General features: G+C 42.3%; 1 protein-coding gene across 1 annotated transcript; it reads left to right on the top strand.

The window, feature by feature from the left end:
• The first annotated feature begins 8,904 nt into the window (after positions 1–8,904).
• LOC117518167 lies at positions 8,905–10,200 on the top strand. The gene is made up of 5 exons (XM_034179225.1): positions 8,905–9,017; positions 9,101–9,379; positions 9,475–9,568; positions 9,735–9,802; positions 9,940–10,200. The coding sequence occupies exons 2-5, from the start codon at positions 9,158–9,160 to the stop codon at positions 10,198–10,200; spliced, it is 645 nt and encodes a 214-aa protein (XP_034035116.1). The 5' UTR covers positions 8,905–9,017; positions 9,101–9,157.
• The last annotated feature ends 16,085 nt before the right edge of the window (positions 10,201–26,285 follow it).

Here is a 26,285-nt window from a genome sequence, read left to right as displayed (position 1 = left end):
GAGGCGTGGGCTCAGTCTCTGAGAAGGCACTGGATAAGCTCATCACCAGGAAGGAGTTGGTGCTGCACTGCCGCAAGAGGACCAGAGGGCTGGAGGAGACCGCCAGGAGGGTCAAGGCGCTCATCGATGAGCTGGACAGTGAGAAGGGGTGGGACACTCTGGGCATCCCACTGCTGGACCACGAGCGCATTCAGCAGGTCTGGATAGATCAGCAGAGGCACATCGCCTGTATTCAGGACCCAGCAGGCTTCCCCCTGTACATGAAAACTGGGACACTGAAGAAAGGTGGTGTGGAGCTCTGCTGTTACCGCTGCGTTCGTGGATCCACCTCCTTGGAGTCCTTCCACCTCCATCTTAACCGGTTCATCCCAGGTGAGCTCTGACTTTTAGGACAAACTGCTGTTTCACAGGACTGTGTTCTGAACCCTGAGTTCACACAGTATTCTTATTGTTTTGAACCTGCAGGGACCAGTGCCAGTGATGCGCACTTCCAGGCGTATCTGCTGGAAGGTCTCATCCGCTGGAACCAGGACCGGATGGAGGAGGCGGTGAGGGGCGGTTCTGAGCTGAGGCTCTACAGCAGTGCTGAGAGAGAGGCCATGGAGCGACTCAACCGCAAGGTCCTGGAGATGCCCTTGGATGAGCGCTTTCAGCCTCCTGGAGCCTACACAGGCAAGAAAAAACACAGTTAACTCGACATGTTAAGACAAACTCTAACAAAAGATAAATATACATATATAAAGGTGTATCTGAAAATGGTTTTCTTCTGCTAACAAGACTTCAGCACTTCAGTACTTTGTTCAAATACAGACACAGATGCAAAAACATTACATCAATGAAGAAAACATCAGATATTTTCTGATCTCTTTATTATGTGTAAAAGTACCTGAAACTGTACTTCTTACTTCTACTTCATCATTTTCCACCACTGTTGATGTGGAGTGTTGGATTTTAATATTTATTACACCTTCTGCTTTTTGTGTTTGCAGGGGAGCTGCTGGGTATGGAGTACCTCTACAGTCAGTCGGGGAAATCCCTGACTGTAACAACCAACCCTGAGGAAGAAGACCGGCTGGTGGAGCAGATGGACGACGAGACGGTGCTGGACGAAGGGTTTGTAGAGGAGGAAACCGAGGATCTGACGGTGCCCGTCCTCTACGACCCCTTGGAGGCGGTGAGGGGCAATGTCCCCCAGGCCTTCACCCACTCCGCACCACCCTCACCGCTGCCGTCCACATCCAGCCAAGACCTGCCCCCACCCCTTACCCCACACACATCTCCTCAGGCTCCTGCCCAAGCTCCTCTGCTCCCTCCTCCTCCTCGAGATGCAGAACAACCTCCTCCTCGGGCTGCAGACCAGCCTGCTGTGAGTAGACAACTCAACTTCAACTTTATTTAGTTATATAGCGCTTTTCATGCACAAGTGCAACACAAAGTGCTTTACAGATTAAAAACATTTAAAACAACTCCACCTGACCAACCTTCCCCACCCGTGATAAAATACATATTTACAAATGTCACCAGATCGATTTACACACACACACACACACACACACACACACACACACACACACACACACACACACACACACACACACACACACACACACACACACACACACACACACACACACACACACACACACACACACACACACACAGAATTGTATAGCTGCAAAAGGCAGATAATTAGTTTAAATTCACAGTCATGGTGTGCAGGTGTGTTATTGTTTACTCTCAGAAAAGCTTCACCATATACACTGTAAAATGGGAATGAATAAAAACACTCAGATCCACAAGTATTTAGACTGTGACACATTTATATTTGGGACTATCTATATCACCACAATGGAGTTTAAAAAAATCAAGATGTGCCTGTGTAGATTTCTAGCTTCAATTCAAGGTGTTTTAAAATATTTGTTTTTATCATTGAGGATTTATGGCCATTGGTATATGTAGGCTCTCCATTTCTCAGAGCCCACAAAGCCTATTTTTTAAGTAATATAACTATTTCTCAGAGCTCTTTGAATCGAAAATCAATTCTGAATCAATTTGTCACCCCAAGAATTGATTCACATCGATTCACATCCCTACTAGTCACTCTCACTGATGCCAGTCACCCTCTGCACACCAACGTCAGCAACCAGAGGAGCTGCTTCACCCACAGACTGCTCTTTCCCAAGTGCAGGACCAACAGACTGAAAAACTGGTTTGTCCCATCGCACAACCATGGATCTGCATGTAGTAATTCCCCCTAAACAGGAAATACGTGGTGTTAAGACAGATCTCCAAGAGTTGGCAGATGTGGTCTGGTGTGAGTTTGGTCTCCGGTATCCCCCATTGTGGCCAATCTGTACATGGAGCGAGTGGAGAAGACAACCTTGACGTCGTTCACGGGCATCTCTCCCAGTCACTGGTTCAGATATGTCGATGACACATGGGTTAAAATCAAGCAACAGGAGGCCGAGGACTTTACAGAACACATCAATTCGGTGGATTCCAATATCAAGTTCACACGTGAGGATGCCAGAAACAACCATTTAGCCTTCTTGGACTGTGATGTTACGATTGGAGAGAACAGGCAGCTCCAGACAGAGGTTTACAGAAAACCCACTCACACTGACCAATATCTGCTCTTTGGATCAAACCACCCCCTTGAACACAAGCTCGGGGTGATCAGGACTCTTCAACACAGAGCCCTACAGGTGCCCACAACTACAGAGGGAAGGGCTAAAGAACAACAACTTGTACGGAAAGCCCTCACAGTATGTGGGTACCCACGATGGTCCCTGGACAAAGTGCAGAAGTCCCAGAAAACAAAGAGACCAGATAGACAGGAGACGGAGACAAGAAGAAGAGGAGTGTCTCTCCCTTATTTAGCAGGAGTAGAGGAAAAACTACAGAGGATCTTCAGACAGCACAAAATCCCAGTTTACTTTAAACCGGTTAACACCTTGAGACAGAAATTAGTTCACCCTAAGGACAGGATCCTTAGTTACAAACAGAGCAATGTAGTGTATTATATCAGATGTCAGGAAAACTGTAATGAACACTACATAGGTGAGACTAAGCAACCTTTAAACAAGAGGCTATACCAGCACCGCAGAGAGGTCGCCAGTGGACCTCAGTCTGCAGTTCATCTCCACCTGAAAGACACTAACCACACGTTTGAGGACAAGGAAGTTAAAATCTTAGCCAGAGAGAAGAAATGGTTTGAGAGAGGTGTCAAGGAAGCATTCTTTGTAAAACAGCTGAAACCCAGCCTTAACCGGGGGGCGGGTCTCAGACACGCTTTGTCCCCTGTTTACAATGGGGTACTCAGGTCAAAGCAGTTTCAGTCTTTTGTTCATGGTAATGAGTCATTCACGTCATCAGGAGAGTCATCAAGGGAACCATCAGGGGAGGCTTCCATCCCATCATTAGGAGAGTGCTAACTAGAGCACAATAGGTGCTAATTAGAGCTATTGTTTAGTCACTAGCTTATAGCAGTCGGTCTCTCGGTAGGTGGGGTCTGGTTAGGTTAAAAACTCCAGCTTTTGTTGGCTTCTGGTTTATTCTTCTCTACAAGAGTCAAGACAGAAGTCAGACTACCAGAGCAAGAATTTTAGCTGAGGAAGCTTCTGTGATTTGAAGCGAAACGTCCTCACTGCACTGCGGTGGTTTGAATCATATTTGTCTAATAGATTACAATTTGTTCATGTAAATGGGGAATCTTCTTCACAGACTAAAGTTAATTATGGAGTTCCACAAGGTTCTGTGCTAGGACCAATTTTATTTACTTTATACATGCTTCCCTTAGGCAGTATTATTAGACGGTATTGCTTAAATTTTCATTGTTACGCAGATGATACCCAGCTTTATCTATCCATGAAGCCAGAGGACACACACCAATTAGCTAAACTGCAGGATTGTCTTACAGACATAAAGACATGGATGACCTCTAATTTCCTGCTTTTAAACTCAGATAAAACTGAAGTTATTGTACTTGGCCCCACAAATCTTAGAAACATGGTGTCTAACCAGATCCTTACTCTGGATGGCATTACCCTGACCTCTAGTAATACTGTGAGAAATCTTGGAGTCATTTTTGATCAGGATATGTCATTCAAAGCGCATATTAAACAAATATGTAGGACTGCTTTTTTGCATTTACGCAATATCTCTAAAATCAGAAAGGTCTTGTCTCAGAGTGATGCTGAAAAACTAATTCATGCATTTATTTCCTCTAGGCTGGACTATTGTAATTCATTATTATCAGGTTGTCCTAAAAGTTCCCTAAAAAGCCTTCAGTTAATTCAAAATGCTGCAGCTAGAGTACTGACGGGGACTAGAAGGAGAGAGCATATCTCACCCATATTGGCCTCTCTTCATTGGCTTCCTGTTAATTCTAGAATAGAATTTAAAATTCTTCTTCTTACTTATAAGGTTTTGAATAATCAGGTCCCATCTTATCTTAGGGACCTCGTAGTACCATATCACCCCAATAGAGCGCTTCGCTCTCAGACTGCAGGCTTACTTGTGGTTCCTGGGGTTTGTAAGAGTAGAATGGGAGGCAGAGCCTTCAGCTTTCAGGCTCCTCTCCTGTGGAACCAGCTCCCAATTCAGATCAGGGAGACAGACACCCTCTCTACTTTTAAGATTAGGCTTAAAACTTTCCTTTTTGCTAAAGCTTATAGTTAGGGCTGGATCAGGTGACCCTGAACCATCCCTTAGTTATGCTGCTATAGACGTAGACTGCTGGGGGGTTCCCATGATGCACTGTTTCTTTCTCTTTTTGCTCTGTATGCACCACTCTGCATTTAATCATTAGTGATCGATCTCTGCTCCCCTCCACAGCATGTCTTTTTCTTGGTTCTCTCCCTCAGCCCCAACCAGTCCCAGCAGAAGACTGCCCCTCCCTGAGCCTGGTTCTGCTGGAGGTTTCTTCCTGTTAAAAGGGAGTTTTTCCTTCCCACTGTAGCCAAGTGCTTGCTCACAGGGGGTCGTTTTGACCGTTGGGGTTTTACATAATTATTGTATGGCCTTGCCTTACAATATAAAGCGCCTTGGGGCAACTGTTTGTTGTGATTTGGCGCTATATAAAAAAATTGATTGATTGATTGATGTCAAGCAACCCAGTCCAGTCGAAGATTCAAACTGCTCTACTATAGATGGAGTGATTTATTTGTTTGTGCACACTATGCACATGAAATATTTCTTTGGTTTTTCACTTGGATGGATGGTTCAGTCATACATGAGGTCAGTGTGTGTGTTCAAATTTATCTGTTGTCATATTGTGCTGCTTAGTTTCTGTCATCATCTGTCAGGGGTATTGATGGTATTTGGGATCAAATACAGTTAAATAGTAGTCAGCTGTCAGTCAACTCTGTTGGGAGGGTAAATTTTAAAGTAAATTAAAATGTAATGAAACAGTGTTATGGTGAAGACCAAATAACCAGAGACTAAGTTATAATTAAAACCAAGAATTTGAGATTTGAGATTGAGTTGAGATTGAGCTCCTCAGCTAAAAGTAAAATATAATTTTATATAGAATCTAAATGACAGTTAATGTAAGCAAGGTTTGGTTTGAACAGAAGAACACAACACAGAACCTGCTGAAATCTCGTCCCACTGTTGACGCAGGTCCATTCAAGTTTTTCTGATGTATCCACAAGCAGATTGTTGAATAAATGTAATCATCTTATTGAGTTGTTTAGTGTGTGTGTGTGTGTGTGTGTGTGTGTGTGTGTGTGTGTGTGTGTGTGTGTGTGTGTGTGTGTGTGTGTGTGCTGGAGATACAAACTGTCAACCATACCGTAGTACCACATTCATTATTAGGTAATATTTTACATTCTGTCATAATTCTTTTAGGTTACTGTTATGATATTGTACTGGAAATTCAACTTCTGCAATACAAACTTTTCTTGTGATAATGAGGCTAATTTCCCCCACAGCTGAAATTATATGATTTCATATAATCCTATAATTTGTATGTTCACTATGTTCATATAGTGCTTTTATTCTGTAATTTCGTTTGGTGTGGCCGAGGTTTATCAGTGCTCAGCACTGATTGGTTGTGAAGACTCTCTGTGCTCTGATTGGTTGTTTTAAATCTTGGCCTATAAATACTCACTGCTGTAACGGTTTGCTGGACTTCGTTCCCTTTTCATTACATCTCGCTGCTGGTTTCACAAATGAGCTACACAACCTGATTCTGGATTATTAATCATTTGAGGATTTGACCGTTTCTGATCAAGTTTCACCACTGAGCTTCATAACCTGATTCTGGATTATTCTTCATCTGAGGATTTGAGTGTTTCTGATCCAGTGGACCTGCCTTTGACTCAGCGTGAGTACTTTCTTTAAGGTTGAAGATGTCATTGTGTGTGTGTGTGTGTGTGTGTGTGTGTGTGTGTGTGAATATATGAATTATGCTAGGTAATAAAATGTATATAACTCTTAACCCTCTGGAGTAGAACTACACACCCTGGCGTCAAAAGTAACATGATCTAATTAAAAGGACACAATCTGCTTCACTCTGAGTGTGTTTGAATGCGTGTTATAAACGTGTCCATATCACTTTATAGGAGAAGAGAAATCTTTAAATAATTGAACCCTTCAGAGATAACAACAGAGTTTTGGACAGTGAGCTGTCCAGCTTTGATTTGAACAGTCAGTTTGCAAAAAGACTGGGAAAAAGTTGTGACCAGCTTGTTGAAAGTTGCCTAAAAAGTGGAGGGATTTTTTGAACGAGGTGTGTGTGTGTGTGTGTGTGTGTGTAAGTCCAGCATTTTCAAAAAAAAAGAAAAAAAAAAGAAAAAAGGTTGGAACGTCGCGCGTGTGTGGAGCTGCAGCAGGTGTTTCCCACGGGTGGGGGAGGGGCGGGGCTGAAGGGAGCAGCGTCTCAATGTGCAGCAATAATCATTAATCACATTAAGATGACCTTTAATAAGCTTTATTTTCTAAAAGTATTTGTTTTAGTTCGTGAGTTGATGTAGTTGGTTTTATGTTCAAGCAGAAAACGTGACTGAGGAGGAGAAAAAAACAGGATGAATTCCACCATCACACTAAAATGTACTCCAGTCAGAATAAAAATACAAGCTGCTAATTTCTATTTTTCAAAGTTATTAGGCTGCAGCTATATGTTTTATTTGTTTCAAAGTAAGTTACCTCTTATTTTGTTCTTATTTTCAAAAACGTGGCGTCAAATCAGCCTGCTTTGTTCTGTTCAGTTTATAAGTTTTTCCTGCACATGTTCAGGTATTTTTTCCTTCTTTATAAGAGTTTGGTGTTTACATTCGTTCTACAGAGTTTTTAAAAAGAATAAAATGTTAGCAGTTTTCTTTGTAGCAGTTCTGTAATTTCAGAAATACAACAGAAAACAACCACAAATAAAAAAGTTGGGACTGTATGTAAAATGAAGATAAAATAAAAATGTGGCACTATTCCCAGTTTCTCCACTCACACCCACAGAAGTCAAAAGTTCTTCCAGAGTTGTGTCTTGGTGGCTTCTCTCACTTGTCTCCTTCCTGCATGGACATTTAGTTTTTGAGAAGTGCCTACTTCACACAGATTTACCCTAAAGTACCACACTGTTTGTATTTCTGAATGATTGATGTGAATGAAGTCTAAGAAATATTCAGTGACTTGGAAATGTTCATGTTTTCATCCCATGACATTTATCAAGAAAAGTGGCTGTAAAAATTATTCATTAATTCTTACATTTAGAATGAACTGCCCCGTTCCAACCTTTTTTTTTTCTTTTTTTTTTGAAAATGCTGGACTTACACACACACACACACACACACACACACACACACACACACACACACACACACACACACACACACACACACACACACACACACACACACACCCCTCCAGTCCAAAAACACTTGTGTAATTGTTTGTGAATATATGGTTTTGTCTACTTAAATCCAGATGTATAAGTCATTGACTGTCATTCTGTAGATGCTCAGTAATCCACATTGTTGTGAAAGTCGTTTGTGTTGCTGGTTATGTGTCATGTTTTGTGTCATCCTGTAGTTTGCTGTTAGATTGTTTGCCAGCAGAGTCAGATAGATGGAGATAATGTCATTGTGTTTGAGCAAACGGTGATTGAAGGGTGTTTTCAAAGTCATGGAGGATAAATTTGTGCAGTTTACAGTTGATATCTTTGGCGTAATACTGTGTGGTGGAAAAACTGCTTTGGCTTTTTCAGTCGACTACATTTCTATCAGTTTGATCCTATCAAATGTCCCTCAGAGGTTGTTGTTGTTAAGAGCGTTGTGTATAGTTATAAGAATCGCACAGTCTTGATAGAATAAGAATTAATTTTGAATGTGTTGATTCAGTGCATTTAAAGCTGTATTCTCAAGGTCAGTGCGAGGTCACTTTGGCAAAGTGACCAGTCGGAAGGAGAGAATTCATATTTCCGTTAACGGCCGCTTGGTGAAAACATGCTCGGGCTGTACGGTGTTTTATTGAGATCAGATGGGTGTTTTTATTGTCTCTAACTTGTCTCTAACGGTCAGCTGACAGCTATCATTGCCTGGAACGATGAGATTTATACACCAAGCTGACCTAAAATGAACCATTGTACATTAAATTGACTTTATTGATGAGTCTGACCTGTTTGAAAAGTGACCAAATGACATGTATTTGTATTGACTTTATTTTGAGTCATGTAATGTAATTCATGTATTCATTGTGTTTACATAGATGCCTCATGGCAAGTCCCACCGTCGCTCCAAGGCAGCCAGGAGGAGGATGGCGGAGTGTCGGACTGAGGTTCTCGGACCTCCAGTGATACTACTGCATGTAAGCTAATACACTGCTAATACACTTTGTATGTTACAGTGTAGTAGAGTGGACTTTGTGATTTGTGAAGGTTTATAAAGTTTAAAGTTGGTGTGTTTGTGTGTTCATCAACAGATCGTGGCACCGGCTGGCGCCACAAAGTGCACCGATGGCCAACTTCTGCGCACACTGTGCGCCAGCACAAGTTGGTCATTCCTGCTGAGGTCCCAGACAAGAAGGTATGAGGAATTCATACAGAATACACTGATGTTGGCAGGTTTTAATTGTCTGTTTTCATCCTAAAAGAAGTCTTTTCTCCCAGTTCGTTCTTGTTGTTGGGGCATCCCATCTGCGCTTCCTTGCAGATGAGATTGTGCCGATGCCAGAAGATCGCTACAGCTTTGGCTTCATGTTGACTCCAGGGGCGTGCGCGGACCACCTTAGGACTGAAGTTGTTCACGCTGTTCTTCCTCGGACCCCTGATGCTGTTTGTCTCATTGCCCCTGGAAACAACCTGACGGCCAGCACCACGCCCGAGCACGGGGGCGCAGCTTTTCACCGCTACCTGGTGACTGTCTGCAACGTCTGGCCAACTGCACAGGTAGGATGTGCATGTATTCTTTTTACTGATACTGATGTGTACGGATGAATAGAATTTTGTAATTAATTAACCATTATTATTATTATTTTGTGTAGGTTTTTGTTGTGGACCTTGTCCCACGCTTGACGGTCCCGGGGGATGTTCAAGAGTTTTTCCGTCAGGAATTTCACCGCGTGTCAGCTCGCCTTGGTATGTTTGAAATTAATGATGATGCTGTTCTAAACACTTGTATGGTGGCTTATGAGAATTATATTTTAAATATAATTGATATATTATTAGACCCATTATGGTTTTCTAATAAGAAAGTTGACGTATTTTTGAAAGGTTTTCAATCATCCATGTTTTTTCTATTAAGGTGTTAAGTACTATCACCACGCTGGCCGCTTCCTCCTGAACAACCGGAAGCTGTGGTGCCGTGATGGTGTAAGTAGAATATATTATTTAAATATCACCAATATGTTCCCAAGACAAAATGATGCGATGAGACAGTCAAACGTAGTGTTTGGCAATAAAAGTCACTGGTTTCAAAATAATGTCTGATCTTTTTTCTGTCACTGTAGGTGCACCTCAGTGATGACATGGGGATGCCCCTCCTCGTGGACTCACTGTTGGCTGCCACCACCCACCACCTGGAGACACTGGCACCTACACCACAGGTGCCGCGCCCGGTGTCTCCCACGCCTAAACCCAGGCCTCCGCCACGGGTTGTACCACGTGTGGTTGTGGTTGGGGAGGTCCCTGTTCCACGCCCCCCCCGAGTGGACAACTGTAGAGCCAGGCAGGAAGGTAAGGGGTTGAACAATGTACAGATGCTTTCATGAAAGAAGAAGATAGTTAATTGATCCTTATTTTTTTGGCTGTCTGTCATTACAGAGGAACCACTCCAGTGACCATGAGCGTGGCTCTGGTTCACCCCAGAAGAGGGTGGTTCATCATGCGGTAACTCATCTTCTTATTTAACAGTTATATTTCCATGACAGTGATGGTTTGTGTGCTTCGTCAGAGAAAACTGCAGCCTTTAGAAATGCTCCTCCTGTCTGTCGTACAGGTGGATGGCCCTCCAGTGGCCGTGAGGGAGTGTTTCATTCCACTGAATCCTGTCCAGTTTTCACCGGCTGTGTTGGCTGCCATGGACAAGGTTGTTCCATTGGCTCTTGGCGGCGTTCCCACAGGCAACGAGGTAATTAACCTGAAAGTTACTTCTGATTTATTACATATTATTAAATTAGCTTTCCTTTCTTTACACTTGAAATAATACAATAATGTTTCTCTATAAGCGGTTGTTGTCCAAGTGTTTGACAGTTTTCTTTTGTTTTTTTCTCACATTAGACCTGGCCTGTGGAATGCCAAAGGAAACCTGTTTCCTCGGCGTGTGGACAGGCCAAGAAGCAGGTATGTAGTGTTTTAATCCAGATCTATGTGTGTTGCAGGTTGAGCAATAAAAATTTATGACGTGTTAAGTTATTGTGAAAGAAAGCTGAAGTCATTGGTTTTAGTTTGTTTAGGAGAGTATTTATGATTGAATTTTCTGTATGTGCAGGTGGTGGAGACACGTAAAACTCCGGTGTCTGCCAGTGTCATGAAGGAGGCGGCGAGGAAGAAGGTGGGTGCAGTTTTGTTTGTGATGTACTGAAAGAGTATGAAGTCAGTGTGAAGCACGACTATATCCCAGCTGTAAATGTAGAGATTTGACAGAACTTAAGAAAAGTCTTTACACAGAAACTTTAAAAACAATCATGTTTTTCCAGTGTACTTAAGGGTTTTTTTCTTTCTTTCTCTAGGTCGTGACCTCAACATCCGCGTTGACTGTCCGTCCTGAAGCCTGCGTCCTGGAGCAGGAGGCAAGTAGAATTTATTTGAAGGTTCTTTGTTAGGGTCTCTGGTGTTGTAGCATGACAGTCATATGATCATGTCTCTGTCTACCATTGTTAATGTTTTTGTTTTTCTTTCTTTCTGTTGTAGGAGGGGACACCAGACCCTGTGTCGACCTGTGCTGCGTCTGCGCTCACTCTTTCCCCCGGTGTGGCGACCCTTCCCGTGGCTGACCCTTCTTGTCTTGTGCCTGTCCAGCCTCAAGGTCAATGTATTAACCCCTTGCCTTGCAGGTGTTTTGACAATGCTACACATCCAGTAGTGTTAGGGAACAGCCTTCATACAGCAGCATCTCGTTTTGATGTTGACGCGTACGTAGCGTGCAGTGTTGTTGCGGCAGTGAGACATAGTGTGTCTCCAGTTTGTACGAGGTCTATTAGATAATAAACCGACCCTTTTATTATTTTTTTTAACTATATGGATTTGAATGACGTGCGATTACACCAATCATGCTTGAACCCTCTTGCGCATGCGTGAGTTTTTTCACGCGTGTCGGTGACGTCATTTCCCTGTGGGCAGGCCTTGAGTGAGATGTGGTCCCGTCCTCTCAGCTGAATTCCTTTGTTTCACACGCTGCTCGAGACGGCGCGCGTTGCTTTATCAACATTTTTTCTGGACGTGTGAGGAATATCCGAGTGGACACTATTCGAGAAATTAAGCTGGTTTTCGGTGAAAAGTTTAACGGCTGATGAGAGATTATGGGGTGTTTCTGTCGCTGTAAGGACTTCCCACAGAGCAGGACGTCGTGCAGCGCTTCCAGGCGCCATCGTCGGCCTGTTTCGACCTGAAAACATCCTAATTTAAGGCTTAATTCACCCAGGACATTGTGAGAGAACAGAGAAGATTCAGAAGAGGCCGGCATGAGGACTTTATGCGGACATTCCACTGTTTAAGGACATTTTTTAATGAAAGACGTGCGCGCAAATTCGCCGAGTCGTTTCCGTGACAAGAAGTGTTACATTTCACACATCAAAAGCAAATTGAGAGCAGAAGAAATTACAGTATATGTGTAAATTTAATCCCAACAATATGGGGAATGTCAAAATACCATCATGTGAAAAACGAAAAATGTTTATTTTGTGGGATAGTCCCATTGGACAACAGAAATATGAGAGACAGAGAGAGAGAGAGAGATCCTCTGTCTAAATGCATTGTAGTGCAGTGACATGATATACGTACAATGACAATATAATACTACATTCTTCTTCCATGTGATAAAATTCATTCATCCACCATGTTTTGTAAAGATATGTTACTTTATTAGAGATTTAACTGACATCAAGCCAATGACTGTACAAACACCAGCAAAAACATAACCCCAGGAACTGTTCTTCTGATGGTCCAACTCTGGAAATAAAAACCAAATGATCCGCACAGCCACAGTGCTCTAACACACACAAAAAAATCAAATGTGACGTTTCGGGCATTACTACTTATAATAATAATAATTTCAACAACTGAAATGTTTAGAATTTAAATGTTAGAAAAATGTAACAAAGAATTTAATAGTTACATTTATAAGCAACTAGCTGGGGTACCCAGCGCTGCCCGGGTTAACCTGTTTTAGACATAAGCCAAATGCCAATCATTTTAATCAAAACAATTGCCCAACATTTGTTCTTGTAATGCTGATGTCTTATAAATATAATAGTTAATGGGCTAAAGTTTGTCCAGCAGATCTATAAGAGGTGGACTCCAAAAACTAAGTGGAAATACTTGGTTAAAAGACAAAAAACAAAGTCCGTCATGCAGACTTTGTTTTGCAATCAAATTTACAACAAAATTACACAAAAAAGGTAGGTAACAGTAAATGTAAATATCAATGAATCAAAATTGAGGTAACGGTGTATTTCCAACCCTGTTTTATGGCAAGTTGTGATTCAGGAGCACGAATTGTACATTAATCTATTAGTTCATGATATTGTGACGAAAAGTGCCTCTTTTCATCATGGCAGCACAAATTCATTCTCATTCATTCCATGATGGCTGCACAAAATTAAAAGTGAAGCGGGGAGTCGGGGTGGTTATGGTTAGGGTGGGGGGAAGGAGTAGTGTTAAGGATTTTGTATATATGTTATCACTGTTAAACATTTGTACATTTGTCTTCTTTCTCATGAGAACGGTGTTGTGCTGTTTTGCACTTCACCCTGAGAATGTACGTGTTATTCAACCTTGTTTTAGCTTTGTCTTCTTTCTCATGAGAACGGAGATGTGCTGTTTTGCACCTGTCTTAATGCAATCCTGAGAATTCAATTTTGTTTTAGCACTCTGGGGTCAATCTGAGCTGGGAATGAAGGGCTGGATGTACTTATTATTATAATATAACTTTGTTTTCGCAGCCTCTAACGACTGGGAGTAAGAGAACGTTTTGACTATTGTGATGTGGTGTTTAGTGTGAAGGAGTGTGGAAGACAGGACACTTCAGGCAGATGCAGAACAGCTGATACCTGCAACAGACGAACGAGATGTGCTGACCTGAAAGTGTTCTTCCTTACAGCTGCACTTATTGACGTATGCGTTTATGTTATGGGAAGAAACTTGTCTTGCGTCATCACCCCCACCCTTAGGACAAGTTTCTTGTTTATGTGATGAGGGCGTCTCTTAATAAAAAGAGCGGAAAAGCAGGCCAGACTTTAGTGTAGCTTTGGTGTACAGCCTGGCCGCACTCCGCGCGTGATTAATTTGACTTTCTGTCTCACTGGTGTTTCTTGACTCTGTTTGTCTTATCAAAGGTTTTAAGAATGTTTGGAGGAGAAAATACCCAACATTGACTGGGGGCTACGTCCGGGATCTCAACAACACCGGAGGTGTCCAGCGGAGGTCGCCAAGTCCAGACGAAAATCCTTGGCCAAGGTCCGATCGATTGATCGTGTCTGCAATTGTCGACCACCGTTGGCATCGTCTGGTTGACGAGATTTTCCCGAAGAAGACAGACAGGAAGTCGAGTCAGTGAGTAAAATTTCTTTGTAAACAGTACTGAGTGAGTGGTGATCAGATCACATAAAACAGTTAAATTCCGCAAGCGATGATACAGAATCGTCTGTTAATGCAAAGCAGTTAAACTCTGTAAGGAGGGTGCGGACTCCTCTGTTTATATACGCGTACCGGTAGGGGATAAAAGTGATCACATAAAACAGTTAAACTCCGTAAGCGATGATACAGAATCGTCTGTTAATGGAACACAGTTAAACTCTGTAAGGAGGGCGGACTCCTCTACGGTTGCGAGGGACGCCCGTAGTTAAATTCCGGAAGGAGGATACGGACTCCTCTGTTTTAATACGTAAAGGAAATCCCGGGTAGGAATATGTGCACTGTAAAAAAGCAGTTAAATCTGGCAGGGACGGCGGAGTCCCCTAATGCAGGACATTAGTTAAATTTCACGGGAGGGCGAGCTCCCCTGACATAAGAATACGCGTACGATTATTAGGAGTGTTTCTATGTGTAAATAGTGTTTTGCGCAAGTGTAAATAACTGTGTGAAAGTGTAATACTTTGGACAACGTTAGTGACAACCGTGCGTGTGGAAGCAGCAGGCAAGTGATTCCGCTTCCTACGGGGAGGTGAAAGGAATCAACCACACGACGGCAAATTAATTGTCACGTCCAAAGAAAGTGTGAAAACTTCAGATTTAGAACACCCTAGGTGTGCCCCCGTCTGAAGTCCAAATTATAACAAGGGATAAAAAATATAATAAAAATGGGGGGTAAGACGTCTAAAAATAAGGAAAATTTATCAACTGACGATTGGAAATTTATGGAGGCAAAAAATCCAAAAACAACAAAAAATTGGAGACCTGGATTAATAAACATGACTTTGACGGACGACTGAACCTGATCAGCATACAAAAGCTGAAGAAGGAGTTAGAACGGGAACATAAAGGTGATGAGAAAAAGATGCAGAAAGTAGGGGCAGATTTAGTGGCATTTTGGGAGGAGGAAGCAGAGAACAGACAGAAAGGAGCAGAGAAGCGACGATTAGAGAAAGCGAGGAAAAAGAAAGCTGTAGGTAAGGCAGAAGAAGATGTGATAATTCAGCACAGAGAGCCAGAACAGTCTCAACAACCACCGCCGGCTGGATCGTCGGTGACAAAGAGACCTTTATCTCCTCTACCAGAGGATGACGATGTACCGCCACCACAGTATGATTTGGCAGTAAAACCTAAGGTAAAAAGAGAAAAACCAGAAAAACCACAAACACGCAGTCAAGCGAAAGTGCCTACAGCCCCTCCCATGGTGGAACATAGTGATCAGGGAGGTGCCTATCCTATGATAGAAGTACCAAATCCTCGTGCAGGAACAGCAGGACAGCTACCAACCATGCTCGTTTATCGGACATGGAATGCTGATGATATCAAAGCAGCAGTCGACATGATACCATCGCCACATGTCGATATCGAGGGCTTTATGCAGGATATAGAAAACATTAGAACATCTTACCACCTTAATGGACCTGAAGTCCAACAGGTGTGGATGAAAGCATGTGGCCCTAAATGGAGTCAGGTATGCGGAGACTGGAATCCTGCAGATCAACAAGGCGTACCACTGACACATGATGATCTAGTCTTGAAAACAAGAGTGGAAGCTATGATTACACGTGCGAAAGGAGTGTTAGGACCAAAGATAAATTATACTGAAATTACCAGGACAACTCAGAAAGAAGGAGAGCCATGGACAGAGTTTAGGTGCAGATTTGAGAATGTGTTTAGGGTCCATAGTGGCATATTGCCAGAAACACCTGTGTATGAACAACAATTGAAAAACGCTCTGATCCAACATTCCAATAAGGATATAAAAGCTTGGATACAGAAACATTGGATTGGATTGCCTACAGGCACATTGGAAGAAACACATACACACTGCTGTCATGCAGAAGAAGTCTTAAAGCAGAAAAAGACAAGAAACAGCGACAAAGGAGTGTATGTAGCACATGGAGATGATGAAATATATTACCAGCAGGGTAACTTAAGACAGCAGAAGCAGTGCAAACGCCCCAAAAAGCCATGGCAAAATAGACAAGGTGGACAGCCACAATGTCAAGGACCATGGCAACCACAACAGCAGCACAGACAGGGAGGGCCACCACGTGGTCCCCTGATTTGTTGGAACTGTGGAAGAGAGGGACATATGTATAGAAATTGTCCGAATCCACCTACTGAGGGAGCAGCAGGGAGAATTCCACAACGGAATAATCCTCCGCAGCCACAGTATCCACAATGACTAGAATCCATAATCCATGATTCCACATCAGATAGGCAGTCTGATTGTGATATGGATCTGTGTGCCTTGCTGGGAAATCCGGTACCAAAACCAGAAGTGACTTTGTTGGTAAATGGACGACCAGTGACATTCCTTTGTGATACAGGAGCATGTAGAACCACATGTAATGACAACATACCTGTCCATCAATTAAGCAACGAAATCTTTAGGGTTCGCTCTGCAAATGGACAACCATCAGACGTCCCTATCACCAAACCCATAACGTTGACAGATCCATTTGGCCTGACGTGTACTATGTCAGTGTTGAGCATGCCACAATGTCCAGTTAACCTCCTAGGATGAGACGGATTGACTGCATTGGGCTTGTCCATAATTGTGGAACAAGGGAAATTAGTTGTTGAACGCACAGGAGGCGTTAACATGGTAAGAGAAGAAAGCGCTGACCCCACATTCCACTATTACTATACATTTGACATCTCAGAAGAAGATGCTGCAGGATGGGGTAAAGATGTCGTCTTGCAAGCGACAGCCCTACTAAAAAATCCTGAACAACAGATGTCACCACCTGACCTGCATGTCACAATGTGGCATAAAGATCCTCCAGGTCCGGATGGTGACTATGAAACTAAATTGAAAAATGTTTCACCTGTGAAGCTGACAATGACCGATTTGATTCATGATGGCAGCTCAACAGCCGTCATAACAGTAACAGGCGCCACTGAAGATGTATCAAAATTGAGGTTCACAGGTATGCCATTACATATGTCACTTTGTAAACCATATTTGACAGAATGGCAAGAATTGGGACTGACAGTCATAACAGCTTTGTCAGCCTCTGATTGGAGTAGAGTTGGCCCACGAACGGAGTTCAGTCCATCAACCAAGTTGTATAAAGTGCCAGTTAATGTCTCATTGGTGCTGACAGCTGGAACACACATTGATGTGTCCACTTCACAATCCTGAGTGTTTCAGTTGAGTCCTGAAGAGGATGATCTTCTCTCTTCTGTACCATCAGGATTGTGGACAACAGGTCCTTCAGACGTAGGACTGATAAAAAATGCACAACCTGTAGTTATAAGACCAAAAACAGAATACAGACCATGTGTAAGACAGTATCCATTGAAACCTGATGCAATTGACGGAATCAGGCCAGTAATAGAGGATTTATTAACAGCAGGAGTAATAGTGCCATGTCCAGATTCACCATGTAACACACCCATATTTCCTGTAAAAAAGGCTCCGCCCTCAGTGGGGTGGAGAATGATTCAAGATCTGCAGGCAGTAAATGCTGCTGTGATTAAAAGAGCACCATGCGTCCCAGATCCACACACCTTGTTAAATTCGCTGAGACCAAATTCTAATAGTTTCTCAGTAATTGACATAAGTAATGCATTTTTCTCTGTGCCAGTACATCCAGATAGTCAATTCTGGTTTGCTTTTACCTTTAAAGGACAACGATATACATTCACCAGATTACCGCAGGGTTACGCAGAGAGCCCAACTATTTATTCTCAAGTCATGTCAGCATGTTTAGCCAATTTCGTTCCACCGGCAGATAGCCAACTATTAGTGTATGTTGATGACATTTTGATTGCCTCTGACACACGAGAAAACTGCATAACTGACACAGTAGCATTATTATGTTTCTTATTTGACAATGGCCACAGAGTGAGTAGAAACAAAGTTCAGTTGTGTAGGGATAAAGTAAAATATTTAGGACATGAGTTATCAGCCACAGGGCGCACGATCTTGTCTGACAGGAAGGAAGCAATTTTGCACGCTCCAAAACCACAGACCAAAAGGCAGATGATGTCATTTCTTGGATTGACAAATTACTGCAGGGCATGGATTCCCTGCTATGCAGAGTTGACTAGTCCACTTTCCGATTTGATGTACAAAGATGATATTTCAATGTCAACCGTGTTGGAATGGAACAAAGATGCTGAGGAAGCCTTTGTAAAAGTAAAACAAACATTAGTGTCATCCACAGTTTTGGCACTACCAGATTATAGTAAACCATTCATTCAAACAGTTGATTGTAAGAATAAGTTCATGACTAGTGTTTTGGTTCAAGTGTATGGCTCAAAATTGAGGCCAGTTGCCTACTACTCATCTAAATTGGATGCAGTAGCAAGTGCTTTACCACCATGCGTACAGGCTGTTGTTGCAGCCTCTATGGCTGTTCAAAGTAGCAATAATGTTGTTCTATTCCATCAGTTGACACTGAAAGTTCCACATGCAGTCTCTGCACTTCTGTTGCAGACAAACATGAGCCTTTTGTCCCCAGCAAGACATCTTTCGTGTATGTCCTTGCTATTATCACAACCACATCTTACGGTAGAGCGCTGTACAACGTTGAATCCATCCACATTGATACCCTTACCTAAGGATGGTGAGCCGCACAATTGTCTTGATGTAGCTACGGTCTGTACGAAAGCACGCCCAGACCTCTGGGACACACCCATCCCAAGCAGTACAATTGTGTATGTGGATGGTTCTTCCACAAAAAACGCTTATGGGCAAACACAATCTGGATATGCTGTTGTCACAAATTCAGAAGTATTGGATTCTGCTTCATTGCCATCCTCATTTTCAGCACAAGCAGCTGAATTAGTTGCTTTAACTGCAGCTTGCTATCTGTTTAAAGGTACGGCTGTAACAATTTATACAGACAGCCAGTACGCTTTTAGCACAGTGCATGTGTTTGCAAAACTGTGGGAGGAGCGTGGAATGGTGACATCGTCTGGAAAAGCCAGTGACTCATGCCACTCTCCTAACTGCCCTACTGCAAGCTGTGAAGTTGCCTCAACAAATTGCTATATGCAAATGTGCGGCTCACACCAATGGCTCTGACAGTGTTTCAAAAGGAAATGATTTTGCTGACAGAGCAGCAAAAGAGGCAGCAGCAGCTTCTTCTATTTTTGTTGTACAGGAAACTACTCCAGATTTGCATTTAGGTCATACACTGCTTGCTGACATGCAACAGCAGGCAACTGACAGAGAAAAACAAATGTGGATAGCTAAAGGAGCTACGTATGCAAATGATTTGTACGTATGACCACAAAAGAAACCCATATTGCCAAAAAATATGTTTAAATGGGCAGCTATTATGAGCCATGGCGTGGCGCATGTCTCATCAGGGGGTATGATATCGCAATTGCAATCTATTTTTTGTCTTTATGGGTTCGATGCATATGCAAAACAGCATTGTAGAGCATGCATGATATGTGCAAAACACAACTCACAAGGCAATTTGAGACCCCAAAGAGGTAAATTTCCAACACCACAATATCCCTTTCAAGTGATTCATATGGATTATATACAGCTGAGTAAACATGAAGGGAAGGAATTTTGTTTAGTCATAATTGATGCCTTCTCAAAATGGGTAGAATTGTTCCCTACAAAACATGCAGATTCACTTACAGTGGCTAAAGCATTATGCAAAGACATCATCCCACGATTTGGAATACCAGAAACAGTCTATTCAGATAATGGAGCGCATTTTGTTAATACAATAGTGCAATACGTAGGAGAAGCACTACAGGTTAATCTCAAAAATCATTGTTCTTATCATCCACAAAGCGCCGGATTAGTGGAAAGGATGAATGGAACAGTAAAAAACAGACTTAGAAAGACAATGGAGGAAACAGGCAGACCATGGACGCATTGTGTAGATTTGGTAAAAATGTATATAAACATAACTAGTACCATGGGGTTGACACCGTATGAAACATTGTTTGGCAGAAAATATCGATTGCCATATTATGGACAAATTTGGGATGTACCTGAGGAAGCCAATTTGGCGGATTACATGAGAAAAATGTTAGGAGGACAACGAGGGAGAGTTCCAAACACTGATGATCCCATTTCTCCACAGGAGGACCCTAAAGTGGTACCTGGAGACTGGGTGTTGATAAGAAGCATCAAGAGAAAACACTGGCATTCACCTAAATGGGAAGGGCCCTATCAAGTACTACTCACAACACCCACAGCTTTGAAAATTGGGGAAAGAAGTACATGGATTCATTTAACTCACTGTAAGAAAGTCATTTCTGCAGACACAGACAAACAGTAAGAACAGTAGGACAAGACTAGTAATAGTGTGTGAGCTTGGTGTTAAGATCCAGGTTAGACACGAAAGCTAGCAGAAGACATTAAGAAGCCACTGTTCTGAACATAGGTGTGCTGTAGTGTGCAGAAATGGCGAAAGAAAAAAATAAAAAGAACGAGGGTTTCTGGACCCCACGGACAGTCCTTGTTATGCTACTTTTCTTTTTTGAATTGGGATTATTATTAAAAGCCATGAGCACGGGACATGATAATAAGGATCACATCCGCAGATTGCAGAGACCAAAAAGAAGTAACGAAGACCCCAGTCCGATAATAAATGCCACAGTACATAGCTGTAATGGGAATAATGCGTACCGATTTGGTGTACAAGCCTGCATTCCTAGAAATACTTCTGTGATCATCTCTGTACCATATAGTGGTCTTACCCATGGAATGCCGGATGGTGACAGAGGGACTAATTACGGAAATAGTTTCTCATGGTATATGACCAACGATCAACAAGATAGGAGATGGGAAACGTTGGTAGCCGATGAATGGAGTAGATGGACACCAAGATGGGCACAAACCGAGTGGGCTAAGTACCAGAGTCAAATTCTCAAAATGTATCAAACAGATGATAAGCTGTCTATAGTGGTGAATACCACAGAAAAAGGAACCATATTCCCACCTGATATAGAGGGAGACTGTTGGTTGTTCCTCCTTTGGGTATACAAACAAGGAAAAGATCCGTATTTCCATTTCTTCCTCTGTGAAACAGATAGAGTACAGCAACCAATATTGACCGAATTAAGTACGTCAAAGGGGGTGTCCATACAAGCAAAGGGGGTGTCCATACAAGCAAAGGGGGTGTCTGTACAAGGCACAAAAGACATGAAGGCAGATGACTGGTTCCTAGTAACTACTGGAATTAGTGGACAAAATAACAATTATCTTTTAATGGCAGAACAAGCAGGACTAGCAGCAAAGAAGGACTGTGTTGTATGTATGGGACCCAGACCTATATTACAGGTAATACCGGCAGCATTACCCAAAGACTGTCTACTGACTGCTATGACACAGACATACATTGCGGCAAACAACAAATGTTCTAAGTGGGACAAGATCTATCCAGTGACCAAATTGACTAAGATCAAACCTTTATTCTCAAGCAAAGTTGGGCATGCTAACCATACATGTGTACACTTGACAGGGACAAGTAAGACTTTGGGTAGCTTAAACCACACCGCCTGGTGTAAGAATGTGGTCCATAGTACTCCCACATTCAAACCTGTCGGGAGGAGTGACGTATGGTGGTGGTGTGGTGATAACAGAATCTTTGACAGACTGCCACGAAATGTGTCAGGTTATTGTGCATTAATATCATTATTGTTACCCATGACCCCTGAAGACGTTACGACATATGCAGCCTCTCTTATTCCTGAGGATTGGCAGAAAGGCATAGCCAGACATAGAGTAAAAAGAGATTGGAAAGGAGTGGGAAATCCAACATATATTGACGCAATAGGAGTCCCCAGGGGAGTGCCTGACGAGTATAAACTGGTTAATCAAATAGCAGCTGGATTCGAATCTTCCATCTGTTGGTGGTGTTCAATTAATAAAAACGTGGACAGAATAAACTACATCCACTACAATGTACAGAAATTAGGAAATTGGACTGAGGAAGGATTTAAGGCTGTCCATTCACAGTTAGAAGCCACGTCACTTATGGCCTTCCAGAATCGTATTGCTCTGGATATGTTGTTGGCAGAGAAAGGAGGTGTTTGTGCCATGTTCGGAGAACAATGCTGCACATTCATTCCCAACAACACGGCTGCAGACGGCAGTCTCACTCAAGCCATTGACGGGCTGAGGACGTTGAACAGGAAGATGAAAGAGCACAGTGGAGTAAACACCGAAGGCTGGGATTGGTGGCTGGAAGGGATGGGAAAATGGAGGTCTTTGATTTCTTCACTATTAGTGTCTATAGCAGTATTTGCTGCAATTCTAACATTGTGTGGATGTTGTTGTATTCCATGTCTCCGAGGCCTTGTAAATAGAATGATAACCACAGCAATAAGTCCAGGACCAGGAGGGGGTCCGGCATCATATCCACTTCTGGGGACAGACGACAACGAGGAGGACGATGGCTCTCCTGACCTGTACCCAGACCAATGGAAGTATGATGACCCAGACACCGATGATGGTGACAATGACGACATCACCTCTGGGGTGTAAGCCTAGAGAGAGAACATACCATGATGAACCTCTTAGTGAAAATCTCAAAAAGAAGTGCTAATCTGAGTGATGCCTACTGTATGTTTAACAGGCGATAAACAGGAGGGGAATGTTAAGGATTTTGTATATATGTTATCACTGTTAAACATTTGTACATTTGTCTTCTTTCTCATGAGAACGGAGATGTGCTGTTTTGCACCTGTCTTAATGCAATCCTGAGAATTCAATTTTGTTTTAGCACTCTGGGGTCAATCTGAGCTGGGAATGAAGGGCTGGATGTACTTATTATTATAATATAACTTTGTTTTCGCAGCCTCTAACGACTGGGAGTAAGAGAACGTTTTGACTATTGTGATGTGGTGTTTAGTGTGAAGGAGTGTGGAAGACAGGACACTTCAGGCAGATGCAGAACAGCTGATACCTGCAACAGACGAACGAGATGTGCTGACCTGAAAGTGTTCTTCCTTACAGCTGCACTTATTGACGTATGCGTTTATGTTATGGGAAGAAACTTGTCTTGCGTCATCACCCCCACCCTTAGGACAAGTTTCTTGTTTATGTGATGAGGGCATCTCTTAATAAAAAGAGCGGAAAAGCAGGCCAGACTTTAGTGTAGCTTTGGTGTACAGCCTGGCCGCACTCCGCGCGTGATTAATTTGACTTTCTGTCTCACTGGTGTTTCTTGACTCTGTTTGTCTTATCAAAGGTTTTAAGAATGTTTGGAGGAGAAAATACCCAACAAGTAGGATTAGGTTATGGTTAAAGTTAGGGTTGGGGGTTGGAGTAGGGTTAGTAATATTGAGTTTAAAAAAGCCCCATCATGAAAATTTGACTCACTACGTGCCGGGAGCACAAAAAAAAAAAAGTGAGACTGGGCTGTGTATTTCACTGTTTTTAGATTGCAATTTTACAAACATAAAATGAATGTATTCAGACAGGAAGGCAAAGTGGTTTGTACAGGACAGTCAGGTGCTTAACAGCTGAGAACATAAAGTAGCTGAAGAAAAGGATTAAATAAAGAGAGATGGCCAACACATATACAGGGCTGGAAATTTGAATCTGCCTGGTCATACCTACAGCCGGCTATTTTCGGGGTAATTTTCAGTTCAACTTTTAAAAAAAATGGTACCAGTTTGTTCCCCATGTCAGGAGGATTCAGAATATACGAGATCTATTAGAAAAGTAAGTAATCAACCTTTTTATTTTTTATTTTTATTTGTCTGTTAGTAGGATTACGTCAAAACTACTGTACGGATTTTGAAGAAATTTTCACCACAGATGGATATTAGGGCATAGAAGCCTCCATTACATTTTGGAGGTGATCCGGATCCGGATTCTGGATCAAGATTTAATTTAATATGAGGTCTATTAGAAAAGAAACCGACCTTTTTTTTTTTTTCAAAAACTATATGGATTTGAATCACGTGCGATTATATCAGACAAGCTTGAACCCTCGTGCGCATGCGTGAGTTTTTTCACACCTGTCGGTTGCGGCATTCGCCTGTGGGCAGGCTTTGAGTGAGCACTGGTCCACCCCTCCTGTCGGAATTCCTTTGTCTGACAACTTGCTGAGAGACTGGCGCTTTGCTTGATCAAAATTTTTTCAGAAACTGTGAGGCAGATGCAAGTGGACACCATTCGAGAAATTCAGACGGTTTTCTGGAAAATTTTAACGGCTGATGACAGATTAAGGAGTGTTTCTATCGCTTTAAGGACTGCCCACGGCGCCGGACGGCGCGCCGCGCCCTGAGCCGCCGTCGTCAGCCTGTTTCGAGCTGAAAACTTCCAAATTTAAGCCTCTGTTGACCCAGGACATCGTGAGAGAACAGAGAAGTTTCAGAAGAGGTCGGGATCAGCAGTTTATCCGGACATTCCACTGTTAAAGGAGATTTTGTAATGAAAAACGTGCGGACGGATTCGCGCGTCGGCACGAAGTAGCTCATGGCGCGGCGCCACAGCAAAACACCTCTGTTGGAAGCCTTACAGGACAAGTTGGAACATGCCCAGCTGTTAAACAATTTCTCTGATACTCACTCGACTGAAAGCCATCTAAAGCCGCCTGAATCTTACGAATGGTTATCAACACGGAGGTGTTTTGCTGTGGCGCCGCGCCATGAGCCAAGAAAGAGAGACTATAAAGTGAGTATTGGCAAAACAGGTTAACATTATCATGTTGAGGTGGCAGGGGGGTTGTTATCGGCAGTTGCTTAAAGTAACTTATAAAGTAACTAGTAATCTAACTTATTTACTTTTAAAATTGTGAATCAGTAAAGTAACTAAATTACTTTTTCAAGGAGTAATCAGTAATTGGTAATTATCTGCAAGATAAATACAAATGAATGACATAATAAAGACAAAGGTACACATCTTAAAGCAAAGTAGGTTGAATGACATTAAAGACAATAAAGTGCATCACATCACAAAGCAAAGTAGGTTGCTTATCTGTAAGCTCAGTGCTCACAGGTCGTTCTGAGGACAAACGTGTGCACAGTTTGAAGTTACAACAGCAGTGAACAGAACAACAGACTTCAACCTTCTGCCTCATTATCAAATATCTGCTACTGAAAAGATTATTTAAAAAGAAAACTAAAACTCGGCCAGTAATTCATCGTACCGTCCTCAAACCGGTAAATATTAAACATTTTGACTATTTGATTCCACCATATGGCTGATATATTTTATTAGTGTGTTCATATTTTCACTGTAATACTCGATGAGATGATTCAGCTCACACAGGTTGTGTTCAATAATCAAGTGAATTGAACAAGAAGAGTTTGACGGATTTTGCAGTCATCTATTAAATTCTCACAAAAGAGGAAAAAATAATAAGCATAAACTATAAGAAAATAAATAATAATAATATAAGCATAAACTAAAGAAAATGAATGATAATAAGAGCATGAACTATATAAAATCCTTGACACATCTCCTTACTTTCCTGCTGTTTCCTAAAGTACATACCCTGCTTTTCTGGCATATGCAGGGATTGCCTCTCTTTACTTGTCTCCTGTTTCCTAAAGTACATACCCTGCTTTTTTGGCATATGCAGGGATTGCATCTCCTTACTTGTCTGCTGTTTTCTAAAGTACATGTTGGCATCCTTATCAATCACAAGGTTTTGGAAGCTGACATCCATTTCTTCTAGCTGTTGGTTTAACTGAGCCTCCTTGAACTCTTTCCTGTAGCGGGTCTCATGCTTTTTTGGCATATGCAGGGATTGCATCTCCTTACTTTCCTGCTCTTTCCTAAAGCAAATACCCCTCTTTTTCACCAAAAACTGATATTGCTGTTCCTTGCGTTCCTGGTCTTTCTTGAAGCGGGTCTTCTGCTTTTTCAACACAGGCGGGTATTGCCTCTCCTTACTTGCCTGCTGTTTCCTAAAGCACATACCCTGCTTTTCTGGCATATGCAGGGATTGCATGTCCTTACTTTCCTGCTGTTTCCTAAAGTACATACCCTGGTTTTTTGGCATATGCAGGGATTGCATCTCCTTACTTTCCTGCTCTTTCCTAAATCAAATACAGCTCTTTTTCA

Source organism: Thalassophryne amazonica, chromosome 10 (genome assembly GCF_902500255.1).
Source record: "Thalassophryne amazonica chromosome 10, fThaAma1.1, whole genome shotgun sequence".
NCBI classification, from domain to species: Eukaryota; Metazoa; Chordata; class Actinopteri; order Batrachoidiformes; family Batrachoididae; genus Thalassophryne; species Thalassophryne amazonica.
This window is presented reverse-complemented; position numbering and strand designations above follow the sequence as displayed.